Source organism: Gossypium hirsutum, chromosome D12 (assembly GCF_007990345.1).
Source record: "Gossypium hirsutum isolate 1008001.06 chromosome D12, Gossypium_hirsutum_v2.1, whole genome shotgun sequence".
Classification (NCBI taxonomy): domain Eukaryota; kingdom Viridiplantae; phylum Streptophyta; class Magnoliopsida; order Malvales; family Malvaceae; genus Gossypium; species Gossypium hirsutum.
This window is the reverse complement of record NC_053448.1, coordinates 32,128,389-32,155,658: the sequence shown is the minus strand read 5'-3', so window position 1 is coordinate 32,155,658 and position 27,270 is coordinate 32,128,389. Positions and strand designations below refer to the sequence as shown.

The 27,270-nt window shown below is 32.8% G+C and overlaps 2 protein-coding genes across 3 annotated transcripts; one reads left to right on the top strand and one right to left on the bottom strand.

The window, feature by feature from the left end:
• The first annotated feature begins 1,797 nt into the window (after nt 1–1,797).
• On the top strand, nt 1,798–2,232 carry LOC107942564 (uncharacterized). The gene has a single exon (XM_016876265.1). The coding sequence runs from the start codon at nt 1,798–1,800 to the stop codon at nt 2,230–2,232; it is 435 nt and encodes a 144-aa protein (XP_016731754.1).
• Nucleotides 2,233–21,303: 19,071 nt separating this feature from the next.
• LOC107945741 (GDSL esterase/lipase At5g03610) lies at nt 21,304–25,442 on the bottom strand. 2 transcript variants are annotated; one of them, XM_016879848.2, is made up of 5 exons: nt 25,255–25,442; nt 24,946–25,140; nt 23,298–23,572; nt 21,674–21,983; nt 21,304–21,598 (listed from the first exon to the last, which is right to left on the bottom strand). In XM_016879848.2, the coding sequence occupies exons 1-5, from the start codon at nt 25,304–25,306 to the stop codon at nt 21,390–21,392; spliced, it is 1,041 nt and encodes a 346-aa protein (XP_016735337.1). In that variant the 5' UTR covers nt 25,307–25,442; the 3' UTR covers nt 21,304–21,389. The 2 variants fall into 2 exon arrangements, with proteins under 2 accessions (XP_016735337.1, XP_016735338.1); XM_016879849.2 differs by having other exon boundaries at nt 21,304–21,595; nt 25,255–25,401.
• Between the last annotated feature and the right edge of the window lie 1,828 nt (nt 25,443–27,270).

Below are 27,270 nucleotides of genomic sequence, written 5' to 3'. Positions count from 1 at the left end.
GTTTGGAACCTATGCCTTCAAGAGAATGCCTTTTGGATTGTGCAATGCACTGGCCACATTTCAAAGAGGTATAATGAGCATTTTTTAGATTTTATTTTGCATTTAATGGAGGTGTTTATGGATGAATTTACTGTTCATGGTGAGTCATTTGATCAATGTTTGCATCATCTTGCATTAGTGCTTAGGCGTTGCATTGATACAAATTTGATATTGAACTTTGAAAAATGTCATTTCATGGTTGAGAAAGGTGTGGTTTTGGGTCATGTCATTTCAGCTAGAGGTTTAGAAGTTGACCAAGCTAAGGTTGAGGTAATTAAAAACTTACACTATCCAAGCACTGTAAAAGAAATTCGATCTTTCTTAGGGCATGTAGGTTTCTACCGTAGGTTCATCAAGATTTTTTCACAAATATCTTCACCTTTATGTGCATTGCTAGTTAAGGATGTCACATTTGAATTTAATGAGAATTGTAAAAAATCTTTTTATGAATTGAAACTAAAATTGATCACAACACCTATCATTCAAGGACCAAATTATGCATTACCCTTCGAGATTTTATGCGATGCCAGTGATAGGGTTGTTGGTGCGGCACTAGGACAAAGAAATGGTAAAGAGTCCTGTGTAATTAGGTATGCTAGTGAGCTATTAAACCCGACTCAATGCAATTACACCACAACTGAGAAAGAACTCTATGCCATAGTCTTTGCCTTAGAGAAATTTAGTGCATACTTGTTAGGAGTTAAAGTCATTGTATTTTCTGATTATAGTGCTCATAAATACTTGCTGCATAAGAAAGAAGCCAAGCCTAGATCGATTAGGTGGATTTTGCTCTTGCAAGAATTTGACCTAGAGATTAAAGATAAGATGGGTAAAGAGAACTTTGTGGCTGATCATTTGAGTAGGATAGAGACCGGGGATGTGAGGAATGAGCCTAGTGATCTATTTCCCGATGAAAGACTTTATAGTGTGTATAATACCTTGTCATGGTATGCCGACATAGTGAACTACTTAATGACCAAAGAGTTCCCCATGAATGCACCTAGACACTTGAGGGAAAAAATTACAAGTCAAGCCCGATTCTACTTGTGAGATGAGCCATACCTTTGGCGATTTTGTAGCGACCAAATGATTAGGCGTTGTGTCGGATAGTGAGATAGAATCCATTCTTAATTTTTGTCATTCTCGAGAGGGTGGAGGACATTTTGGACAAAAGAGAATAGCCCATAAGACACTTGAGTGTGGGTTATTTTGGCTGACCATTCATAAGGACTCATACGCATTTTGTAAAAATTGTGCATCATGTCAAAGAACCAACAACTTAAGTAGTAGAAATCAAATGCCATTACATAATTTCTATGTTTGTAATATATTTGATGTGTGGGGCATTGATTGTATGGGGCCTTTCCCTTCCTCTTTTAGTTATTTATACATTCTTGTGTGTGTTGATTACTTGTCAAAATTGGTAGAAGCATTTACAACTAGGACAGATGATGCTAAAACCGTTGTCAAACTTCTTAAGGCCAACATCTTGAATAGGTATGGGGTACCAAGGGCTATAATTAGTGATAAGGGAACCCACTTTTGTAATCGAACCTTGAGAGCTTTACTTGCATAATATAGTGTTACCCATAAGGTATCGACAGCCTGTCACCCTCAAACCAATGGGCAAGCCGAGAGTGCAACAAATAAATTAAGGGAATTTTAGCGAAAATTGTCAAGCCTAATAGGAAAGATTGGAGCCAAAAACTATATGAAGCATTGTGGGCTGTTCGAACAGCCTACAAAACTCCAATAGGGATGTCTCCTTATAGGGTTGTCTTTGGGAAGGCATGTCATCTTCCCGTACAGCTAGAACATATGTCATTTTGGGCTATTAGGCAATGTAATTTGGACTATAGTTTAGCAGGGGAAGAGAGCAAATTGAAGATGCAAGAGTTGGAGGAGTTGCGTCTACAGGCATATGACAATTCGGTCATCTACAAAGGTAAGTCGAAAGCATTTCGTGACTCAAAGCTGATTTGCAAAGAATTTAAGCTTAAATTGGTTCCCAGTAACTTAAAATCAAGGTGGCTTGGACCATTTATAATAATTGAAGTGCATTATCATGGGGCAATAGAAATTAGGAGCCTTGAAACTAATAAAATTTTCAAGGTGAATGGTCATAGGTTGAAGCATTTCCATGAAGGGGAGCAAAAAACTTGGATGGAGGAGTTCAATCTTGAGGATCCATGAGGAATTTCAATGTCGAGCCAACGACATCAAACAAAGGCGCTTGTGGGAGGCAACCCACCAATTTAGAGAAGTTTTTGTTTTATCTTTTACGTTTTTATTGTTTATTTTCATTAGTAGTTTTTAATTTTCTTTTGCATTAGGGACAATGCAAACATTAAGTATGGGGGAGAATCATTTCATTTATTTTCTAACATATTTGATGTTTGTAAAATTTTAAGAATTCAATTTGATTTTGATTGTTGTGTGTTGATTGGTTGGATTCAATTTTGTTTTCAATTGACTGATTTTGGTTCGAAAAAGAAAGACAAAAAAAAATCAATTCCATACTTAACTTTGTACTTTAAAATCAGAATTGGATTAAATTTAGTTTGCTAAATTGATCAATCATGTGGTCCTTGTGAGAAATCTGAGCCTAGAGTGTGAAGTTGGGACATCCATGCCAACTTGTGAGAGCATTATTATTTGTTCATGTGTGATTATTGTTATAAATTGTCAATTACTCTAGAACTTACTATAGATCTTATTGAGTCTAGTAATACATTTGATCCACATGAACATGATTTAAGAGGCATTAGGATGCAAGCCACGTTACCCACATAGGCCGACCTTGACACTATCTCTAATTAGTTAGCCAATTTGAAGCCTTAATACCCCAATTTTATTGATTTACCTCCAAAGATTGAACCAAGCTTGAATGATCTTGACTCACCTTCTCTAGGCTAGTTAATTCAATTGGGAGTTCATCTTGATTTTTAGTTTTTTATCGAAGGATTGTTGGTTGATTAAAGTGCTAATTGGAGTGATTTTTCGCTGAAATTAGAGGCTGATTAGTAATGTAAACAATCAGTAAGTTGTAGCCTCTCTATTATGCAAAGGAATACTCTAATGTAAGGAAGCAATGTGCGATCAAATTGAAGCAAATCTGCCGAATCAAGTGGCTGAAAGTTGAGACTGTTTAAGTGATGTAGGGCTGATTGTTTTAAAAAAAAAGAATCAGAATTATGAATGATGACTTTCGAATGATGAATTTTACTAGCTTAGTGTACTAGCTCCACCGTCCAAATAAATTCCTCCCGTCCTTGTACATTACCTTAGCCCCATTACAACCTTTGTTTAGCCTCAATCATGTTTATGGATTTTTAATGTGTTATGTTATAGATAAGGTGGACAAGCAAGCCTATGGTGGTTAATTACTTTCGATTTCAATTTGAGAGTAACGTCCTAGCCTAAACACATTGAGTGATGAGTGCTAAACACTTTTCCGGTAAGGATTGATCAAGGAAGCATTCTTAATTTTTGATTATTTTGGAGTTCTTTTTTAAATATTATATATATCCTTGTGAATTTGAAACAAATTTTCTCTTTTGATGAACCAAAATTCATGATTGTCGATTTCAAAATTTATTCTGAGCATGAAAAGGTGCAACACTCTTGCTTCGATTTGATTTATTGAAATCTAGCATGATTTTTTGTGTTTCAATTCTCGAATCTTCGAAATTGCTCAAGGACGATCAATAGCTTAAGTATGGGGGAGTTTGTTAAGTTCAATTTTGAGCTTAACTTATTCCACTAATTACCTTAATTATTGATGAATTCTTGATCAATTGGTTTCTAATTAGCTCAATTTACATTAAGTGTATCTTATGCCTTGCTAATTTATTTTCGTTCCAATTCGATGATTTAATGTTGTTTTAAGTCATGGTGCAAGGTAGGTACATTTAGATTGTTCGAATGGACCCAATTGAGAATCCAATTCCCACGAATGGAGATGATGGATAAGGCTGATCATATACTGATTTTGAAATTAAAATTGACTTGGTAAAAATGAAAATTGGAATTAACCAAGTCAACTACAAAAGACCTTGAAAACAAGAGCAAGATTCGGTCCAATTTGGAGGTGAATGAAGCTGAAATTGTGTGACCAGTCAGCAAGGGAATTAGGTTTAATTCTGATTTTAATTCCCCTTCCCCTAGCTATGACCGACCCTAGTGTATAAAATAGACAATCCAATTCAGCCTTTGAGTAGTTAAATTGGAGTGAAACTCTAATTGGCTTAAGCTGATTTTGTGCTATAGGATGAGCAAAAATTAAAGGGATCAGATCAGATTTTTTATTCTGATTTCCTTACCTGATTTGAGGCTGATTCTATCCTATAAAAAAGAGAGGACTCCTACCAGCATGGAGTGCGAACAGAGTGAGAAGAACCAGAAAGAAGAGGACAAAAATTGGAGAGAAAAATTGAGAGAGAGGATCAAGTAATTCAGCAAGCACAAGCACTTCTAATCAATCTAGCAAGTGCCGTTCAAGGAGATGAAAATCAGTCCAAGAGTTCAGCAACTTTGAGAGGAGGAAAGCTCGACAATTAGAGTAGTATTTCTAAACAAGATTGATTCGAAATTCACTATGTTTTCAATTAATTCTTGCTTTGTTTTATTTGCTATGAGTGGCTAAATTTCTTTTGCTTAGTTAGACACTTATGAAGCCAAAGACAAATTGATTCAAAGACACAATTTATTCTGAATTTAAATTCTGTATTCCATAGTTGTTTATTTTTATTGTTCAAGGGTTTTTCTAAATCAATTGGATTGATCAACCAGTTAATTTAAGAATTCTCTTATAATCATCTAAGTTAAAATTGAGGAATCGTATTTCTTAAGTAGACTTAGAATTGGTGATAACTAATTGGCTAGCCATTAATTAGAACAACTACGGATTTAATTACATAGAAGCCGCTGGAGGATTTTCTATGGTTAATGTTAGGTGAAGTCTCTCTAGTACCCAATGCATCTTTAATCAATCAAATATAGGGCTGATTAAGCGTAGTTTTCAGTTAAGAACGTTTCTTAATTGGATTAAAATTGGTAGAGATAGGAAGTCGCTTCGTATGTGATTTCACAGCCTTGCTATTGAATTGGTTTTCTAGGATAATTTTGAGTCACAATTACTTGTGTTTGGTGAATTAAAGTGTCGATAACTAAGCATTCTTTCTATCTTTTTGATTCTTGATTTCAAGCATTCTCGATTTAAATTTACTTTCGTTCATCACTTTAATTTTCAGCAAGCAAACATTGAAACAAACCCCCCTTTGCGTGCGTGTGTGCGGTTTACATTTAGTTTTATTTCAATTTTCCTCAAATAGATTTCACACAAGCTTCCTCGTGGGATCGATACCCTATTTTCCCTATATTACTAGTTAATATTGGTTGAGTAGTGGATTTAATTTGGTGGATGTAACGACATTGCACCAACATTAATTCTCACCTCTAATGCTTACCATATGCAATAATTTCAAATACAATAACTTATAACTTAGTTCAGATAATAGGAACACAAACCGTGAATTCCGAGCTATTTGACATCGATTTTATCCTTCTCCTTTTTAGTTGAGGATTTCGGTACGACGTTAGCTATGAAATTAAAATAATTAAAATACATTAATACAACACAATTCAATTTCACATTGACTATTACAGTTTTTACTCAATTTTTGCTTAAATTCCAATTTAGTCCCTAAACCGAGACTAATTTTTATTCTTCACATTTAATCCTATATTTTTATACTAATTTCATTTTAAACTAAATTTAGCTCCCTATTTTCAATTAAACCCCTAAATTGCAAATTTTTCAAAATTTAGTCCCTATTACACAAAATTTACAATTTGTTCTACAATTTAATCGTTTCCATTTCTAGCTTAAAAATCTATTATTTTGATCCTTAATACTAAAACTATTCAACATTAACAACATTTAAAATCTTAATAATTGTTAAAATTTCAACATGGGTCGCGTAGTACTAAACACCAAAATTCCAAAAATATAAAAATTACAAGAAAATAGACTAAATCGACTAACCAATTGAAGTTCGAAACTTAAAAGCCCTTAGATCGTGCGTCTTTCTCCTCTTTTCTTTCTCTTTTTCTTTTTGCTTTCTTTTCTTTTTAATTTGCATATTCTTTTTTTTTATTTCCCATTTTGTTTTATTATAGCAACTATTATTAAATAATACATATATACATATCAATTTCATTTAATTAATTATAATATATAGCATATATATTAACTATTATATATAATACAACATTAATGTCGTCTACCACATTAAAAATTTGGATAATTACTACTTTGGTCCCTCTATTAATTTTTAATCTATAATTCAACTTTCACCCTATACGCAATTTAGTCCTTATACTATAATAACTCTTAATTCAAGCAAATTCGCTTAACCGTAATCTAATTAACTACAAAACTAGCTTCGTAAATATTTATTAAAAAAATTTATGAGTTTGATTTACGGGAACGAAATCCCAGGAATGCACTTTTCGATACCCCTGACTATAGGGTCATTACAACTCTCCCCCTAATTAAATTTCGTCCCCAAAATTTACCTGAAAAGATTTGTGGTACAGAGATCTCATCGTCTCTTCAAGTTCCCAAGTCGCTTCCTCGACACTGTAATTATACCATCGCACTTTCATTAATGGAACCCGCTTGTTACACAACATTTACACTATAAAATCTCGACTGGTTGTTCTTCATACGACAAATCGGGTTGAATCTCAATGTCTTTTTTAGAAATAACGTGAGACAGATCCGATTGGTATCTTCTAAGTATTGAAACGTGAAAAACATCATGCATTTTCCGTAATTCTGCAAGCAAAGCTAAACGATAGCAACATGTCCCACTCTTTCTGTGATCTCATACGATCCGATAAAACGAGGACTCAACTTCCATTTTCGATCAAATCTTAAAATTTTCTTCCAAGGCGAAACTTTAAGAAATACTTTCTCGCCAATAGAATATTCAATAGCTCGATGTTTCAAATTTGCATATGATTTCTATCTATCAAAAGTTGTCTTCAATCTATCTCATATTTTCTTAAAAATATTTTCCGTTTATTGAATTAATTTCGGCCCGATCATTCTTCTTTCACACAATTCCAACCAGCAAATAGGTGTTCGACACCTACGACCGTATAAGGCTTTATACGGAGCCATCTGAATACTCGATTGAAAGCTATTGTTGTATACAAATTCAGCCAAAGTTAAGTAACACTCCCAACCCAATTCAAAATCAATAATACAAGTACGAAGCATGTCTTCTAATATTTGAATAAAATGCTCAGATTGTCCGTCAGTCTGCGGGTGAAAAGCTGTGCTAAAATTTAGTCGTGGACCAAGAGATTCGTGCAACTGTTTCTAAAATCTCGAAGTGAACCACAGATCTTGATCGAAGATTATCAACATAGGGATACCGTGTAATCTCACAGTTTCCTAAATATAAAATTCAGCAAGCTTTTGGAGTGGCTAATCAGTCCTGACCGCAATGAAATGAGCCGATTTCGTAAGTCGATCAACAATCACCCATACAACATTTTTCTAACTTGACGATAAAGGTAACCCTGTTACAAAATCCATCATTATACGATCTCATTTCCACTCAAGAATAGAAATAGGCTGTAGTAATTCGATGGGAACCTGATTTTCTGCCTTAACTCGCTGACAAGTTAAACATTTAGCCACATACTCGACTACGTCTCTTTTCATTCCTAGCCACCAAAAGGATTCTCGTAGATCGCGATACATTTTTGTCCTTTTAGGATGCAAAGCAAAAGGATTATCATGAGTTTCGCAAAGTATCAACTCTTTTAATTCTAAAACATCCAGAACACTGATTTGATTATGAAACCTTAAGCAATCACAATCATCAATGCTAAAATTTTCTAATTTACCATTCTGAACCATTTTTCTTTTCTTTGCCAACTTGTCATTATCTAATTGTACTGCCTTGATTCGATTAAACATTATTAGTTTTATCTTTAGTTCAGCCAACAAGCTTTCATCGTCATTGATACTGAGTTGAGCAAACATTGATCACAATTCAACCGCTGCTTTTCTATCAATGCATTAGCTACGACATTAGCTTTACCAGGATGGTAATCAATAACGCAATTGAAATCTTTTAAAAGTTTGACCCAACGATGTTGTCTCAAATTCATTGAGATAGGAGGTATTTGAGACTCTTATGATCGGTATAGATATGACACTTTTTGTCGTACAGGGAGTGTCTCCAAAACTTTAAAGCAAAAACCACAACAACTAGCTCTAAATCGTGCATCGGATAAATACTTTCATGCATCTTTAGCTGACGAGACGTATCTGTGATCAGTTTCTCGTCTTGCATCAAAACACAATCGAGACTGCTTAAAGAAGCATCACTAAAGACCACAAAATCCTTTCCTGATTCTGGTAAAGTCAAAACTGGCGTTTCAGTCAACATTTGCTTCAATTTCTCAAAACTTTCTTGACACTGATCGTCCCAAGCGAATTGGACATTCTTATGCAACAACTTTGTCATCGATGAAGCTCTCTTCGAAAATCTATTTACAAATTGTTTGTAATAACCAGCTAGTCCTAGAAAACTGCGAACCTCTAACACATTCCTCGGTGCTTTCCACTGAACAATTGCCTCGACCTTTTTCGAATACACTCTAATTCCATCAGCCGAGATAATATTACCCAAAAATACAACCTCTGATAACCAGAATTCACACTTACTAAGCGTTCCATATAACTGTTTCTCCCGTAACACACGCAAAACAATTCTGAGGTGTTGGTCATGCTCGAATTCAGATTTTGAGTAGATCAAAATATCGTTAATAAATACTACCACAAATTGATCCAAATACAATTGGAAAATACAATTCATGAGATCCATAAATGCTGACGGAGCGTTCGTCAAACCAAAAGGCATCACTAAGAATTCATAATGGCCATAACGCGTACGAATGTCATCTTTGGTACGTCACTATCTTTCACTTTCAACTGATAATAACCTGATCTTTAAAAAGATAGAAGCTCCTTTTAGTTGATTGAATAAGTCATCAATACGAGGTAGAAGGTATCGGTTCTTAATTGTCAACTTATTCAATTATTGATAGTCAATACAAAGCCGCATTGAGTCATCTTTCTTTTTGACGAAGAGCACTGGAGCTCCCCAAGTTGATATATTAGGGCTTATAAAGCCGCGATCCAGCAAGTCTTGCAATTACACTTTTAATTCTTTCAACTCTATAAGTGTCATATGATAATGAGAGATTGACACCGGAGCCGTACCAAGAAACACTTTAGTTGCAAACTCAACCTCTCGATCTGGTGATAATCCCAATAATTCCTCGAAAAACACATCAGAAAATTCACAAACAGTTTGAATTTTACTGCACTGAACATCACCAGAATTCGAATTGATAACATAGGCTAGAAAAGCTTTTCAGCCTTGATCGAGAAGTTTATCAGCTCGAATTGCTAAAATGATACGAGTTGAACCACTCATCCAAACACCATTCACCTCAATCATACCACCGCCTTCACTCTGAATAATAAAATTTTTTTACGGCAATCTAGAATCACCCTGTGCTCCGTAAGCCAACCCATGTCCAAAATTATATCAAAATCGCCAAACGGCATTATCAACAAATCAATAGGGAATGTTATATTTTGTATCACTAACGGGCATCTCCTACACTCTCTAGCAAAATGTTCCATGGATCCACAACAAGAACAACCTCGAGTTAACTTTTAGCATTCACCACGGTGCTTTTTCTTGCAATGCACACAAATCAGAATATCAATGTCTCTGATTAGACCTTGCACACTACTAGTGGACACAGTTGATTGTCAATCACAGTTTCTATCAGCTCTATCTGACTTATAAGTCGACCTCCAGCTATCACAAAATTCTTTTGATCTCTTCGGTTGTGGATTTGAACTAGCAGCTCCAAGACACTTTCCAATAGTACGAGTAGTCTCAGTCTTCTTATCAAAACTCAGAGCTTGTTCTACCATTCTCACCCGTTTAACTAAATTCACAAACTCCGTAATTCTATGCAATACTAACTATACTCGTAGCTTATCACGTAAACCACGCAAAAGTTGCTTACAACTTTCAATTTCAGTCGGCACAAATTCAACAGCGTACCTACTAAGTCCTGAAAAATCTTGTTCATACTCAACCACAGACATTCCACCTTGTTTTAGCATAAAAAATTATTGGCTTCTATCATCAATATTGTAACATCTCGTTTTTAGTGAAATTGGAACAGTGGTTTCGAGACCACAAATCTGAGTCCTTAAAAAAATTATTTTAATATTATTTCATGATTTGTATTATGATAGGAATATTGTATAGAAATTTTGTTAAGAAAAATTTTATCGATTTCATGTTTAATTGAGAAAAGGACAGAATTGCATAAAATGCAAAAGTTGAATTCTAGTAGCTAAAAGGATCACATAGCTATGGAATTCAAAATTTAAGGTCCTTATATGGCAAATAGACCATTAACAGGAGTTATTAGATAAGTTTGATGATTCATCTAAGGAAAATTAGAAAAAGAAAAGGATAAAATTGGAAAGATAAAAAAACAAAGATGATAAATAATAAAATAAAGAAAATATCATCATTTTATCATCATCTTTCCCAAATAAAATATGAAAACCCTAGCCATGGAGAACTGAAGAAAGAGAAAACTTATTTGGCCTAATTAGGTAAGTATTCAAGTCCCGTTTTTAGTAAATTTATATTTTCGAGATTGTAATAGCTTAAACGAGTTATCTCGGGGATTAATTTGTAAAGTTATCAAAGTACTAGAGTTTTTCCATGGATGAATATGCATGAATTATGAAATTTTTGGTAGAAAATGAAAGGTCGTTGATAGATAAATAACTTTTGTAAAGTGAATTTTGATGAAATTGTGATTTAGGGACTAAATTGTAAAGATGTAAAATTCATGGAAAAATTCTAAATTTTATGAATCACATGGGCTGCAAATGTTATATGTAAAAACTGTCTAGGATTGGAATAAGGATTAAATTGCATGAATTTCATTTTCCGAGCCTAGGGACGAAATCATCATTAATTAAAAGTATAGGGGCAAAATGATAATTTTGCCTAAGATGTGAATTGAATTGAATTGATTATGAATTGTATTAAATTGATCTAAATTTACTTGTATAGATCTGGATAGACAAAATATGGAATTAGATCAAGGAAAAGAGAAATTGTCGAATTAGTAGACAACAAATCAACGAATACTTGTCAAGGTAAGTTCGTGTAACTAAATTGAGAATTTATATGTGTTAATTAAATTGTATGCATGTGATTGTTTTATTTATTTATATATATATGAAATTGATTACATATCCGACAAAACCCGATAAATGTTAAGTCCCGTTTGAATAAATAAAATTCGATGGATACATGATTTCCCGTATTGGTTGTGATCCTGCATATGTTGCGGACACACCATAGCTCGAAAGAGTGTCCCGTTATTAGCCCTCTCGAGCTTCCCGTTATAGGGTTCTTGTGAGCTTCCTGTTAATAACTCTTTGAAGCAACATCCCGATCGGTTGTGATCCTGTAACACCCCTTACCCGAGACCGTTGCCGGAGTCGAGCATGAGGCGTTACCTGACTTAACTTACTACTTCAGAGCATAAAAAATTACTTTAAAAATTAATTCACTCACGTTCAATCAATATGTTCCTAAAATAGGCCCTAGAGACCCTAAAACATGCAACGAAAACGGTTCAGGTCCAAACCGAGAACATGAAAATTTTTTCGAATACTTAAATAAATCAAAATAATTTATTTCACTATTCACAATAAAACTGTCCACTTGCGTGACAGTTACTAATTTAATTATAAGTCGAATTAAGAAACTCAAAATTTAGATCTATAAATTTCTCCTAAAACTAGACTCATATATCTTCTTATCATAAAATTTCTAGAACTTTTTGGTTAGCCAAATAGTACAGTTAATTCGTTAAAGTCTCCCCTGTTTCACTGTCTGACGGTTCTGACCTCTATTTACTAGAAATCAATTATCTCATTGTACAGGCTTCATTTGATGCTTCTGCATATTTCTATTGAAAATAGACTCACTAAGGAATCTAGACATATAAATTATGACTCATAATTATTTCTGTACAATTTTTAATGATTTCCTAAATTCAGAATAGGGGACTTCAAAAACCATTCTGACCCTGTCTCAATAAAATTAAAATATTACAAAATATAAAATTTCTTTGCCTACACCGTTTCTTTCATATGAAAATAGACTCGATAAGATTTAATTCTGTATCTCATTCACTCTCTAATTCTATTTCTACTATCTTTGGTGATTTTTCAAAATCACGTCAATGCTGCTGTCCAAAAACTGTTCCATTGCAAATTTTTACTCTTTTGTAATTTCTTTGTATTAACTATCATTTAGGCATACATAACATCAAAACATGTTCTTAAGTAGCCATTTCAATAGCTAATAATTATTGAGTATTTACATGCTATTCATTATCCATATCATAAGGACACACACACAAAATGACTAAGTCCCTATACATGCCATAACTTAAAACATTTCGAATCACAAAATATCGAGATGGTCTGTTGATAGTATGAAGTGATCTCTGACGCCTTTACGATTCCCAAATTGGCTTGGTGATACTATAAAAAGAAGGAAAATAAAAGGGGTAAGCGTAAAGCTTAGTAAGTTTACAAGCAAATAAATAACAACATTTATCATAAATAATTATACTCATAAATTATCATCAAGTATCATGATCTTTACTTTCTTTTTTACATTTATCATAAATAATTATACTCATAAATTATCATCAAGTATCATGATCTTTACTTTCTTTTTTACTTACTCTCTTACTTGTTTACTTACTTGCTTACTTAAATAACTCATGATTATAACTTACTCCTCCCTTGCTGAAATTTTTTCTCAACTGATAACTGAGATAGTCTTAACCCTTATAACTCACCTGAATCTATTTAGTATGCTTTTACCTGAACTTTCATGTAACATAGTCTATTTACTAGTCTGTTGAACCACTTGGAATACTAAGGATACTCGGGTCTCCTATTTGATAATAACATGCCAAAGGCATGTCCCAGACATGGTCTTGCATAGGATGTTTCCTGTATTGCAAAAGTCATATCCCAGATATGGTCTTACATGAGAGTTCTCATATTGGTGCCCATGCCATGTCCCAGACATGATCTTACGTGGGACCTCACATAACCTCAATAATGCCAATGTCATGTCCCAGACATGGTCTTACATGGGGTCTCATCCCCCTAATATCAAGACATTTGTATCCGATACATTTCTAATGTTTCAACGAGACTTTTTAACACTGATTCTCTATCATCTCATACTTGAGTCAACATTAAATAATTTCATGAAATAAGTACATAATTGCTGGAAAATAACAACATTAATAATAATGATTGAAATATTACATTTATTTACCGTAAACTTACCTCGGTACAAAATACTGTCAAATCTAGCAACTTAGTCCTCAGCCTTTTTCTTTCCTCGGTCGAACTCCAAATTTCGTTCCTCTTAATCTATAATAGAAAATTTAGCTTATTTAATACTCACATTCATCAAAACAGTCATTGACTCAAACTTTGGCAAGATTACAATTTTGCCCCTAAACTTTTGCATATTTACACTTTTTTCCCAAAGCTCGGAAATTAAACTTCATCCCTTATTCTTATGTTTTATGATATACTAAATATCTTTCCCTTTTATGGCAACACCAAATTCCCACTCTAACATTTACTTATGAACATTAGGTATTTTTACCGATTATGTCGTTTTACTCGTTTTCACTTAAAATCGCCTAGCGAAAGTTGTTTAACATAATTTCAAACTTCATATTCTACCATAAAACATCAAAATAAACACATTTCATCTATGGGTATTTTTCCAAATATGAACCCTAGCATGAATTAATGGTAGAATAAGCTAAACCGAGCTACGAAGACTCCAAAAACGTAAAAAAACATTAAAAACGTGGCTTGGATGCACTTAATATGAGCTTGAGAAAGTGATGAAACCCTAGCTATAGAGTTCCTTGAAGTTTCGACCCTTATGGAAGAAGATGAGCACATTTTGCCATCTTTTTCTCTTTTAATTCTTTTTATTACCAAATAACTAAAATGCCCTTCACTAAAACTTTAGTTATTTTTCCATTTTTTTTCCATGAAAATCTAATGGTCTAATTACCATTTAAGGACCTTTACTTTAATTATGCACTTCTATTAAATCCTTTATCATCTAAAGCTCATATTTACCCACTTTTGCAATTAAACCCTAATATGCAATTCAGACATGCAATCGCTAAAATTTCTTATCGGTATTCTAACACATGCATCCAACCAATCGATAAATCATAAAAATTAATCACATTAAACTTTTCTATCTCAGATTTTTGGTTTCGCAACCACTATTCCATTTAGGCCCTATTTCGGGATGTTACAGATCCTGCATGTGTTGTAGGCACACCACAGCTCTTATGAGCGTCTCGATATATGGCTCTTCGTGAGCTTTTCGATTAAAGGCTCTTTGTGAGCTTCTCGATTAACGGCTCTCCGAAGCTACTCGATATGGCTCGCTTGAACTTTTTGATATATGGCTATCCAAATTTTTCTGTTAATGGCTCTTCGGAGCTACCCATTAATGGCTCACACGAGCTTTCTAATTATGGCTCTTATGAGCTTCCCATTATATAGCCCGGATAAGCTTTCTGTTAAATGGCTCACATGAGCTTCTTGTTATAAGGCTCGAGAGAGGGCTTTCTGATTATGTGCTCTAAGGAGCACTCCCGAATATGAATTGACGGATTATAGATTATACACTTCAAGTGTACTACCTGTGTAACCATAAATATTTATAATAAATTCAATGGGCAAAGTTCTGACATGGAATAATCTGAGCTTGCGATGAATTGTTATAGAAATTATTACCTGATGAGCTCACCCTTTATTCTTGATATTCACATGAATTACATGACTAACATGTTTTTTGAGATTACATGTGTTTAGGAAAATTGCCAAATTGCTTTGGATGTATTTTTATGCTTACCTTAAATGTGAATTATATAGGTAAGTTAATTTCCTGTTATACGAACTTACTAAGCATTAAATGTTTACTCTATTTTATTTCCTTTGTTTTATATTACTTGAAAGCTCGTAAAGGTTGGAAGCTAGTCGAAGCAACATCACACTATCCCTCAGCTCACTTCGGTATAAACAACAAAGTTTCTTTTGGGTATAATGGCATGTATAGGCTAAGTTTGGCCAAATGATGACATATATGTGTGTTGGTTGTGATTTTCCATTGGTATGGTTTAAGTGAACATATTTTGATGTAAATAAATATATGTGTGTGGTTTTATCATGTTTGATATGTGTTTGGTATAAGTAAGCAAATATGAGTTTGATCACCATGGTAAATGAGAATGCTAAGATATATGTGACAAAATGACTTGTTTAAAACTTGGTTTGTGTTGATTCAAGTTATTGGTATTTCCTTGTGAATGTATTTATGTGTTGATGTAGGTGTGAGACAAGTTGGGTGAGAAAAATGGCCTTAGAAATGACCTATTTTTGTCTACACGGGAAGAGACATGGGCATGTGTCTTAGCCGTGTGTGACACACGGCCTAGCACATGGGGGTGTTTCGGTCGTGTGTCCCTTGCATCTTTAAAATTCAAAATAGAATGCTCAGGATATTTCACACGGCCTGGCACATGGGCGTGTGGCTTGGCCGTGTGACCCCTGCACCTACACACGGCCTAGTACACGGGCGTGTGACTTGGCCGTGTGACCTAAGTTAGTAACCTCCGTAATTTGGACACAGGCCGGGACATGGCCATGTGCCCTATTTCAAATGTCCACATGACCTAAGACACGGGCGTGTCTCACACGGCCTGGCCACATGGGCATGTGCCCCTGCACCTTGGAAAAATTTTGAAATTTCACGAAAAATTCTATGAGTATCTGGTTTAGTCCCGACTTGATTCTAATGCATGTTTTGAGTCTCGAAGGCTCATATAAGGGACTTTATGAATAATATCTGACATGAATGTTAAATCATATGAAATGTTTGTATTTGATCTGTGTATTCTGGTAATGCTCCGTAACCTTGTTCTGGCGACGAATACGAGTTAGGGGTGTTACAAATATACAGTTCACCAACATATTTCTTTTTAGAATTCCTTTTGGAAGAATTCCCAATTAGCTTGATCTGAGGATATGTGGCGTGTCATTGATTGCCACCAGGTATATGCTTCTCCTTACAGTAGAGAAACAACACATATTACGCTTTCACGTGGGTTGCATTCAAGTTGTTGCAAGATGTGGTTAGTGGATTCAATCCAAACTTCAGCTACAGAAGGGTCAACTCCTTTCAAACCTAAGAATTTGGTTGCACCGTATCTACATAAATCATTAATCAGATCCCGACGAAAAGTAGGTGTAGATGTTGTAGCGGATGTAGTTCCCACAACACACTAAAGAGCATCAGCGATAGCTCGAAGCAATTGTGAGTCACCTCCTCCCTCAGCATTACATCACTCAACGTTAGGTTGTTGAGTACCAACTGGATTAACACTCGATGTTATCGATTCGGTTCCATCTAACTCATTAGAGACGTCATCTCCGATATACATCTCTTGATCAACATCGTTATTATAATCATCCGACATTTTCAACTATAAAACAAAAACAAAAACAAAAACAAAAACAAATGCATCAGCATCCGAATCCCGACTCAATTCAACTCAACTATGACATATACCTCTAGACTCAATTTTGAGCTCGATTTAGTCTGATAATCGGTAAAACATGCAATCTCTGATACCACTAAATGCAACACCTTTAACCCGTATTCGTCGCCAGAATAGGGTTGCAGAGCATTACCAAATAAATATCACTTAATCATTCTTTTCAAAACATTCAATGAACATAACATAATCTAATATTATACAAGCATATCGTCTGTTATTCGAACCCTCGAGGCCTTAAAATCACTTTAAAAGTGTTCCGAGACTAAATTGGGAACATTTGAAAATTTTAGAAAAAAGTTAGAAAAATTTAACTGCAGGGGTCACACGCCCATGTCTCAGGCCGTGTGGACATTCGAAGTAGGGACACATGGTCGTGTCCTAGCTTGTTTTCGTGCCTGTGTAACTCTCTGACTTTGGTCACATGGCCAAGCCACACACCCGTGTGCCAGGCCATGTAAACTCTCGAAATGGCCTCGCACGCCCGTGTGCTAGCCGTGTGTCTCACACGGCCAAGTCACAAGCCCGTGTGTCTGGCCATGTAGACCTAAAATGTGTCTTAAACAACAAGTTTACCATTTCCTACTTGCTTGGGCATTAAGAAACTCAAAAATCATTCATTTAACCTATTCAAAACACGATTAAATACATTCAAAACATGCCAAAACAATCATCCTAGGTGCCTAACCAATGTACCCTCATTGGTACCACATTTATATCATCAAAACATATCATCAATACATCATTCAAATCAAAGTTCCGAACATATCAAGATCACTCCATTTAGCCTAGTTCATAACCACCTAAACATCATTAGTAAATTCGCAAACACCTAACAATCTTAGGTTAAAAATAAGATACCCAAATTACGGCATCAAACGTAACATATGTTTATAAACATACCAAACCAACATTATACTCAAACTCAACTACATAACATATACCAAATTCATTAAAAACCCAAATACATCCTAGGTACATGCCATTACAAAAGATAAACGTTATCACATTTGAGATCAAGATCGTTGTTGGATGTTGAATCGACAATCAAAGAGAAATACCTAACCTGCGCACGGAAAACAAAACCGTACACTGAGTAAAACTCAGTGGCATTTCTATAATTTGAAAAATTAAAGACATAATAATATATTAATGCTAAAACCGAATTATTCAATCATTATTATAACTAAGCATACCATTACAAGATATCATCCTTTCAAATTTATACATATTAACGCATCATTCTATATCATATTCAATTTTTCACATGATTTCATACTTGATTTGGCTTTAACAATTATTTCAATTCCCATCACTTGCTATATAAATAGCTTCCATATATCAATCAACATTGCATTTATACAATGGCACAACTCATTCCATATTCAATTCATGAGTACATAACTTATATTTTTCTTTTGTTCACAACAATTTCACATTTCATTTTTCAATCTATTATCTCATTTTCATTCCACATATTATGTCATTTTAATATCAAATATAGAACTTTATTGTTTATTTACCCCTATTAACACGACTTGGACTTGAATGGATACACGGATCCAACCAACACACCAGTTGGCACCTAGTGCCTCATCAGATAAATCTGAAGTAATAACTGTGCCCAGTGCTATATGAATTGACACCCAGTGTCTCATTGATTAAACCGGAGCAAATTGGCACCTAGTGCCTCATCGACTCGAAGTTGAAGAAATCCTTGAACTCTTCCTATCCTATAGCATGCCATCTATATCTGACTCAGTCCAATACAGTTAATAGGGTTTCATTTCACTTTTCAAATACAACCAATATTCAATTCTCATATTTGCACATTATCACAATTACACATATATTCATTTCAAATTTCTAATTACTCAATACATTCATAACATATGCCAAATCAATCCAATTCAATCAACTATGAATTCAAGTTAATTGTAAAGCACATTAATTCTCACCTCCAATGCTTACCATATGCAATAATTTTAAATGCAATAATTTATAACTTAGTTCAGATTATAGAAACACAAACCATGAATTTGGAGCTATTCGACGTCAATTTTATCCTTCCCCTTTTTAGTCAAGGATTCCGGTATGATGTTAGCTACGAAATTAAAATAATTAAAATAATTAAAATAATTAAAATACATTAATACAACACAATTCAATTTCACATTGATTATTTCAGTTTTTACTCAATATTTGCTTAAATTCCAATTTAGTCCCTAAACCGAGACTAATTTTTGTTCTTCACATTTAATCCTATTTTTTTATACTAATTTCACTTTAAGTTAAATTTAGCTCCCTATTTTCAATTAAACCCCTAAATTTCAAATTTTTCACAATTTAGTCCTTATTACACAAAATTTATAATTTATTCTACAATTTAATCCTTTTCCATTTCTAGTTTTAAAATCTATCAATTTAATCCCTAATACTAAAACTATTCAACATTAACAACATTTAAAATCTTAATAATTGTTAAAATTTCAACATGGGTCAAGTAGTACTAAACACTAAAATTCCAAAAAATAAAAATTACAAGAAAATGGACTAAATTGAATAACCAATTGAAGTTTGAAACTTAAAAGCCCTTAGGCCGTGCGTCTTTCTCCTCTCTTCTTTCTCTTTTTCTTTTTCTTTTTCTTTCTTTTCTTTTTAATTTGCATATTCTCTTTCTTTTATTTCCCATTTTGTTTTATTATAGCAACTATTATTATTAAATAATACATATATACATATCAATTTCATTTAATTAATTGTAATATATAACATATATATTAACTATTATATATATAATACAACATTAATTCCTTCTACCACATTAAAATTTTGGATAATTACTACTGTAGTCCCTATATTAATTTTTAATCTATAATTCAATTTTCACCTTATACAGGATTTAGTCCTTATACTATAATAACTCTTAATTCAAGCAAATTCACTTAACCGGAACCTTAACTAGGCAACTAGCTTTGTAAATATTTATTAAAAAAATATTTACGAGTTTTATTTATGAGAACAAAGTCCCGGGAATGCACTTTCTGACACCCCTGACTATAGTGTCATTAAATAAAGACTCGAACACAAGACCAAAGGATATATAGAAACTTAACCATTAAACCAACAGGCTCATTCTTGACACAAATTAACACATAAATAAACTTAAGTTGACAGTTCAATCATAATAGTTGAACGAAAAATAACGAAATTTCTTAAAAGCGAGACTTGAACCCCTAACCTCAATCACACAATAGAACACTTAGCCACAGATTCAAAGACTGAATTATTAACATAAACTAACAACAACAGTTCAAAAATTCGGGGTGTTACACTTACGTTCCCAACTAATGATTAAAGGTTAGATGAGTTAAGCTCGCAACCTCCAGTTATTTGAGTTAGTTGAGTTAAGCTCGCAACTCCGAAATAGCTTGCGGACGTACGTTCCCAACTGATGATTAAAGGTTAGTTGAGTTAAGCTCGCAACATCCAGTTATTTGAGTTAGCTGAGTTAAGCTCGCAACCTCCAGTTATTTGAGTTAGCCAAGCTAAGCTGGAAACTTCGAAACAACTCATTGGCCTATGTTTTGATCTGATGATTAAAGGTTAGTTGAGTTAAGCTTGCAACCTAAGTTCTTTTGAGCTAACTAATTTAAGATCACAACTCCCAAATAGCTCACTGATTTAAATTTTCTCTGAGTCTATTAATTTACAAACAAATTCTTTCTTACGAGAAACACAGTTTGTTCTTTTCTGCAATACAATTTTTGACTCCTATATCATACTATCCAACAACAAAACTTGCTCAACAAAGTTTCAAGTTAAAACTTATATGGTAAGCCCCAAATTACACACATTTCATAAATGTCAGATTGTCTGAGAAGAATCATTTTATAATTCTTCTTTGACCAAGTGGGGCACAAATTGTTATAAAATTATAATAAGATGTGTAATAACCTGACCCAGATCCGACCCGAAAACCCATGGATAAGCCATGGTTTAAATAACCCAAGATGCTTGATTTGAGGGGACTCCAGATACAATTGGATTATCTTTTTCCTCTCTACTTCTTCACCAAAATACCGACCAGCTCTTCTCCACTTCTGTTGACACCATGTATCAACAATATCTTACATAGAATTTCAATGTCTTTGGTTTAAACTTATTGGATGTTTTTGGTTCTTTCATTTTAATTTTATTTATTTATTTTTAAATAGTTTAATCGAAGTTATGGTTTTTTTTTCAATCGTACAATTTCTGTGTTTTTTCTGTAAGAACAATATTTTAAAACTTTTTTCAACGTTTTTGTGTGTTTCTTTTCCAAAATTTTAATTATTTAATTCTTAGTACTTGAAGATATGGGATATAGACGAGTATGTAAAAATTGATCACATAATACTTGTTTTAAGGATGATAATCCGATAATAAAACAGAAGAGACATGAAATCTACTCATTGAATAATTAAATTCTCCCAAGTTTACATGCAGCTTCAGTATATGTATATGGTTTAGAAAAGTAATGACTAGGTAGTGAGCTTGTGAAGGGAAGATCGTAGAGAGGAGAAAATTGAATGCCAACCATTCTGAGAAGGATGGAGTGTGTCCCAAAAGAATGACAAATTTGGATTCTCACAAATAGTGTACAGCTTTGCCCCACTCTCATCCACACTTCCACAGTAATATTTCCCCATCTCTTTTCCCTCACAGCATGGCTTCAATCCCAAACTTCCTGCTGCAATTTCATACAAACCCAATTTAATTATTCCTATCCCCATTAATCCAATGTATCATATATATATAAACATACCTGGTGCATGCGTTGTAAACTTGTTTAGAGCTGAAAAAAATGCATCGTAGAGATCAAGGGTGATGAAAACAGTAGAGTTGTCCTTAGCATTCAAGTTTTGGAGAGATTGGTTCAACATTTGGTTGTGGAACTTAGATCCTAAGTTCAAGGCTTGAGTGCAATTTGAATAGGAGGAAGAGGCAGCTTGTAGAGGTATGCATCCCATTGGCTCAATCAATGTTACTGCTATTCTTTTCACTCCTAAACCTCGGATTCTGTCTATGTTTATTTCCAGCTGATCCATTATCTTTTTAGTGAAGTCACCCAATTTCTGTCAGATCAAAACAAAATATATAATCTCTTTTAGCATATCACATGCTAACATGTTCGGAATTCACGTCAACCGTCTATTATCTCTTCCACTACTTATTATTAATTATATGTATATCAATGTTATTTTTTATTGTTTAATATAAAAATTAACTCCTGAAAGTTTAAAATATTTTAAATTTACTATTAGAAGATTAAAATTAGGGTAAACTACAATGTCATTATATTGTTAGTAAGTTTATATTTTGGAAGTTATAGAATGATGATTGAATTATTTGAAAGTTTTTATTTAAGTAACTGGATTGTTACATTTTTTTAAAAGTTTGACTAGCAAGCTCTAAACAATGATTCAAGACTAGTGCGCTGGATCATTACTCATCGACAAATAGAAGAGCATATTTTAGATCTAAGTCGATCTAACGATCAATGTTGGAGATTGGAGAAGAAAACTATTTGAATTTAGACTCGCAAATTCGTGACATTTGAAGCTATTTCATATAAAATAAACTGAATCGTAGAAAAGAAGAGGAATAAGAATTTTCAATTGGTGCAAGTAGTGCAAATAAGAATGCTATATAACAATAATTTTAACAGCCACTCTAGTGGCTTATATGAAAACTTTTAAATAGTTCAATTACCATTTTGTAACATTTTGAAGCTAAGTGAACAAAACATAAACTTACTAATAGTTTAGTGATATTAGGTGTAGTTTACCCTTAAAATTAATTAAAATTGATAAATAATTTTGATAAAAGTATGTTCAAATAAATTTAGCTTTTTATAAAATATAAAGGAAACTTTATTTATATATAATATTAATGTATTACTTATTATTTTAAAAAGATATTGATAAATATGAAATGAAACACTAAAATAAACTGGTATTGGTTAGTACATTAATAGAAAAATGATACGTTCAATGATAGGATAAAGACTATTGAGAAAAGATTGTACGAAATAAGGATATTATCTTTTTCTAATAGTTTAATGACACATCAGTAATTTCATCTTGAATTTTAGGATTTTCATTTGAATTTGATTTTTTTCAGGATGAAAATGCGGATGTTGTGCATTATCATGTTATATTAATATTATGTAATTGATTAAATTTTTATATTAAATTTTTTGTATTGTTATATTGAAAAGTATTTCATTTGGCTAAATTATAAATATTCAATTTTGAAGGCAAAAGTTGGATTTAGACAATGACCCAAAATGAGATATAAATTTGGATAATATTACTTGGATTATTCAAAAATTCTCCAAAAACATGAAAAATTTTAGATCAGATAATTAGGATACCAAATTAACTCACCTGGAGATTGTGGGTGTTCCTAGCGAGATAAGTAGCGTAGTCATTGCCGGCGACCGAGATGAGGCCAACGGAGTTGTCGAGATCCTGCTTGCCGTACACTTTTTGTTCAACCAAACGTTGAAAAAAATCAATTTGGGTAGTCATGTTGGGTTGATTGGCCAAAGTATCCAACACCCCCGTCCCTCCATACGCGAAATTCATACCATATTCTTTTGATCTCTTCACCTCTTTCCTCCATTTGTATGCTATTGGAGTTCTTATCCCCAAATACGATGCTGCCACCATTTTCAAATAAATCACGTACTTTTATTTTCATGCTAGCAGTGGGATTATGAAATTCTAAAAATAAAATATATGCATAAACAGCATTTTATGATTTAATTATAAGTGAACTTTATTTATTGCTTAGAAAAACCTTTATTTATCAATTGGTTAAATTCTACTATTAGTACTTGTACTTTGTTAAAGTTGTGGATTTAGTCCTTATACTTTTCGAATCGGTCAATTTTAATTCAAGTGCTTTTCGAATTTTAAAAATTTAGTCTTGACCTAAACAATACCAGTTAAATACATTTGGTTAAATTCAACCACTAGTCATGTACTATGTGTACAATTGTAGATTTGGTCCATATTATCCAATTGAATCATTCTAAGTCCTTGTAATTTTTGAATTTTGAAATTTTAGTCTTGATGTAAATGACAGCCGTTAATCTATTAATTAAATTTTTAGTGATTAATATGTGGAAATAATAAGCTAATATGACATTACACATATGATAATATGTTTGACTCATCAAATTGGGGAAATAGTAGAACTTAAAGAATTTAATCGTTATCTTTGGTGAGAACATTTTAATATTTGAAAAGTACAAGGCTGAAAATGACCAAATTAAAGTATATGGATTAAATCTAACACATTTGCAAAGTATAAGGACTAATAGCATAATTTAACCATTATAAAATAAATTTTCAAATATTTTAGATATTTTACGATTTAATTATAACTTAACTATGATAATTTCATTATGATTTTCTTTCTAAAGATCGTTATAAAGTTCTCTAATAAGGGAATTATAATTTTCTTTCATTTATTTTTATGAGAGACCAATGAATATGAATTTATTTTGAGTATTTTTCACGTCTATTGTATAATTCATATTTGAGATTCTTGGTTACTTACTGAACAAATTTATTTTTAAAATTTAAACTTACGTTTTCTTTTTTAAAATATAATGCACCTTACCACTACACCCAATATTTATTGGTGAATATAAATGCTTATTACTTTTGTTAAAACTGCCTCCTAAAGTACAACACAAAAATATTAGCTAGAGGAGGACTTGACCATAAACTTTTACACAAGTATCAAAAAAAAATTATCACAATTAACCAATGTTTAAGTCTAGTTATTCATAAAATCACTCTAAAGATGGCATCTAATAGGTGTGGGTTTGAACTCAATATCTACAATCCATTTTCATGTAAAAAAATAAAGGAACAAAAAATTCAACGATTTTGTGTGGGTGCCAAAGTAAGGAAATAGTATTATAATTTCATATATTTTAATAAATTTATTAGATTTTCCTTCAATAAATAAACAAATTTGTTAGATTTAGCAATATAGAAGATATGGTGAAAATTCTGTGACCTATGTAATCAGTGAGGACTCGACCATCAGAAAAGCGACCAGATGGTTTGCCAGGAAAAGTAATGCCGTATGGCTCTTTCCACGAACTTCCAATGGATTTTCTCCAATTACCCGTATCAACGTATGAGTCTCCAAACACAAACAGCCTTAATTTAGATTTAGATTTCGAAGCGCCCTCATTTACTGCATCAACTTCTACAAATCATCAAACCCCAATATTCCAGATATTAGTAAAGTGAAGGATCTAATTTCCTTACAACTAAAGCACTTGAAACAGCAGATGTAAGATATAAAACAAAGGCATATCACCTGCAAATATTATAGTAATGTAGCAAAGAAGATGAAAGAAAGAAAATGGCATTGTTGAAGTTGGAGAGGAATTGACAAAGGTGGTATTGAAGGAATTCTGGAAGCTAACTTAACTTTTTTCTTGGGGTTAATGAAAGGTTGGATTTTTATAGAAATATCGATGTCAGTGTAAGTATTGAAAGTTTGAAGGACAATTCTAATTACGAGAAGCTGCTATTTAGTTCAACTCCTTAATGTTTCTTTTCTTGCTTTGGTAAAGAAAGTTGGTGAATTTGTAGAGCTGTTCCAAATTGGGTGAGCTGATATTATGACACAAAGAAAAGGACTTATCCGTATTTGAGCTTTGAGGTGGGATTCCTTGGGTGTTTAAATTGGTTAGAAGAGACATATCCACGTAAACAACTAATGTCAATGTTTTTACTATCCCAAGTGGACGAAGGATTATAAATGCGTTATTTGTATACTTCAATATAAGTAAAAGTCTAAAGTTAAAATAGATAAGGAATCGAAAGTTGATGTGTTGGGTATAGACTTGATTATTGGCCCAACCAGAAGGCCTGCCCGAAATATGGAAGGGTTTGAGAAAAAATATAGGCTCAAAAAATGAGCTTGGATAAAAAAATAAGGCTCATTTAAAAATTGGGCCGGGCCTTGGGTAAGACATTTTTGGCTCAGGCTCGGCCCGAATTCACTAAATGACAAAAAAAATATTTTTTAATGTTATTTTCTTATTGTTTTCTTCCTATTTTGCTACTATTTTACTATTATGTTGCTACTATTTTGTTGTTATTGTTTGGATATTGCATAAAACTTATTTTATTGTTAATTTTGATATTATTTTAAAGGCATTTGTTAATTTTGTTATTATTTTAGAGGCATTTGCTTGTTAAGTTGTATTTATCTTAGTGTTTTTTAAGTCTACATATTTTTTTAAAAATTTATTTTCAATTTGCTGGGAAATATTTATTTTGGTGTTTTTAGTATTTTGATGTATTATATGTATTTAAAAAGTATATAAAAAATTAATATGGGCGGGCTAGGCCGGGCTCGGGTTTTATCATTTTTATCCGGGCTGGGCTTGGACAAAATTTTAGGCCCATTTTTTAGGCCGGGCCAGGCACAGGCCTAGTAAATGGGTCTGAAATTTTAGTTGATCCCAGCCCAGTCCACCCCATGAGCACCTCTAGTTGGGTATACGACTTCTATAGTACGTAGCGTCATTCATAATAGTGGAATTCATAACCTGAGACATGGGTAATTGATATCCTCTTATTGGCATTACATGATTGATAAAAAGTAAACATGGTCATGGGTCGTCCGTCTCTATGATGAATGACTTAATTATTATTTGATAGTAATTGATTTTTCATGAAAGAAGATGTAATGGTTACATGAGATAAAATAGAATCATATTGGGAGAACAAATATTATCCCAAAGATATTAAGGATATCCTATTAGGGTAATAGACTTTATGACAAGGTTATTGGACGAGCACTGATCAAGTTACTTTCGTAGTGGTATGCTGTTAAAGAGAGCTCAATCACGATACTATAGTGGAATAACTTCGTGACTAAATGAGTTTACAATTAATAGGCGAAAAGATGAAACTTAATTATAAATCATTTGAGCCCTAATAGTATATGTCTAATCAGTCCTTCTGCTAGCTTGTTGAAACAAAAAAATGAATTGCATGTTGAATCAAATGAACATAAATGTATAGAAATGGTGAAAATGGATAAATTTGAAATATTTGGAAATGATTATTTCTCTAAAATGAAAATGAAAATGAAAATGAAAATGAAAATAGAGAAATGAAATTATTTGAAAATGAATGTGGTTTTCTCAAAAATGAAAATGAAAAATGAAAATGACTTAAAAATGAATTTATATTTTTCAAATTAAATGAAATTTGAAAATGAAAATAAATCATTTTGTCATAGTAAACCTATTGAATCTAAAAAATATTAAATATAATTTCTTATAGATTCTTTTACGATAAACTCGTAATGATTTTA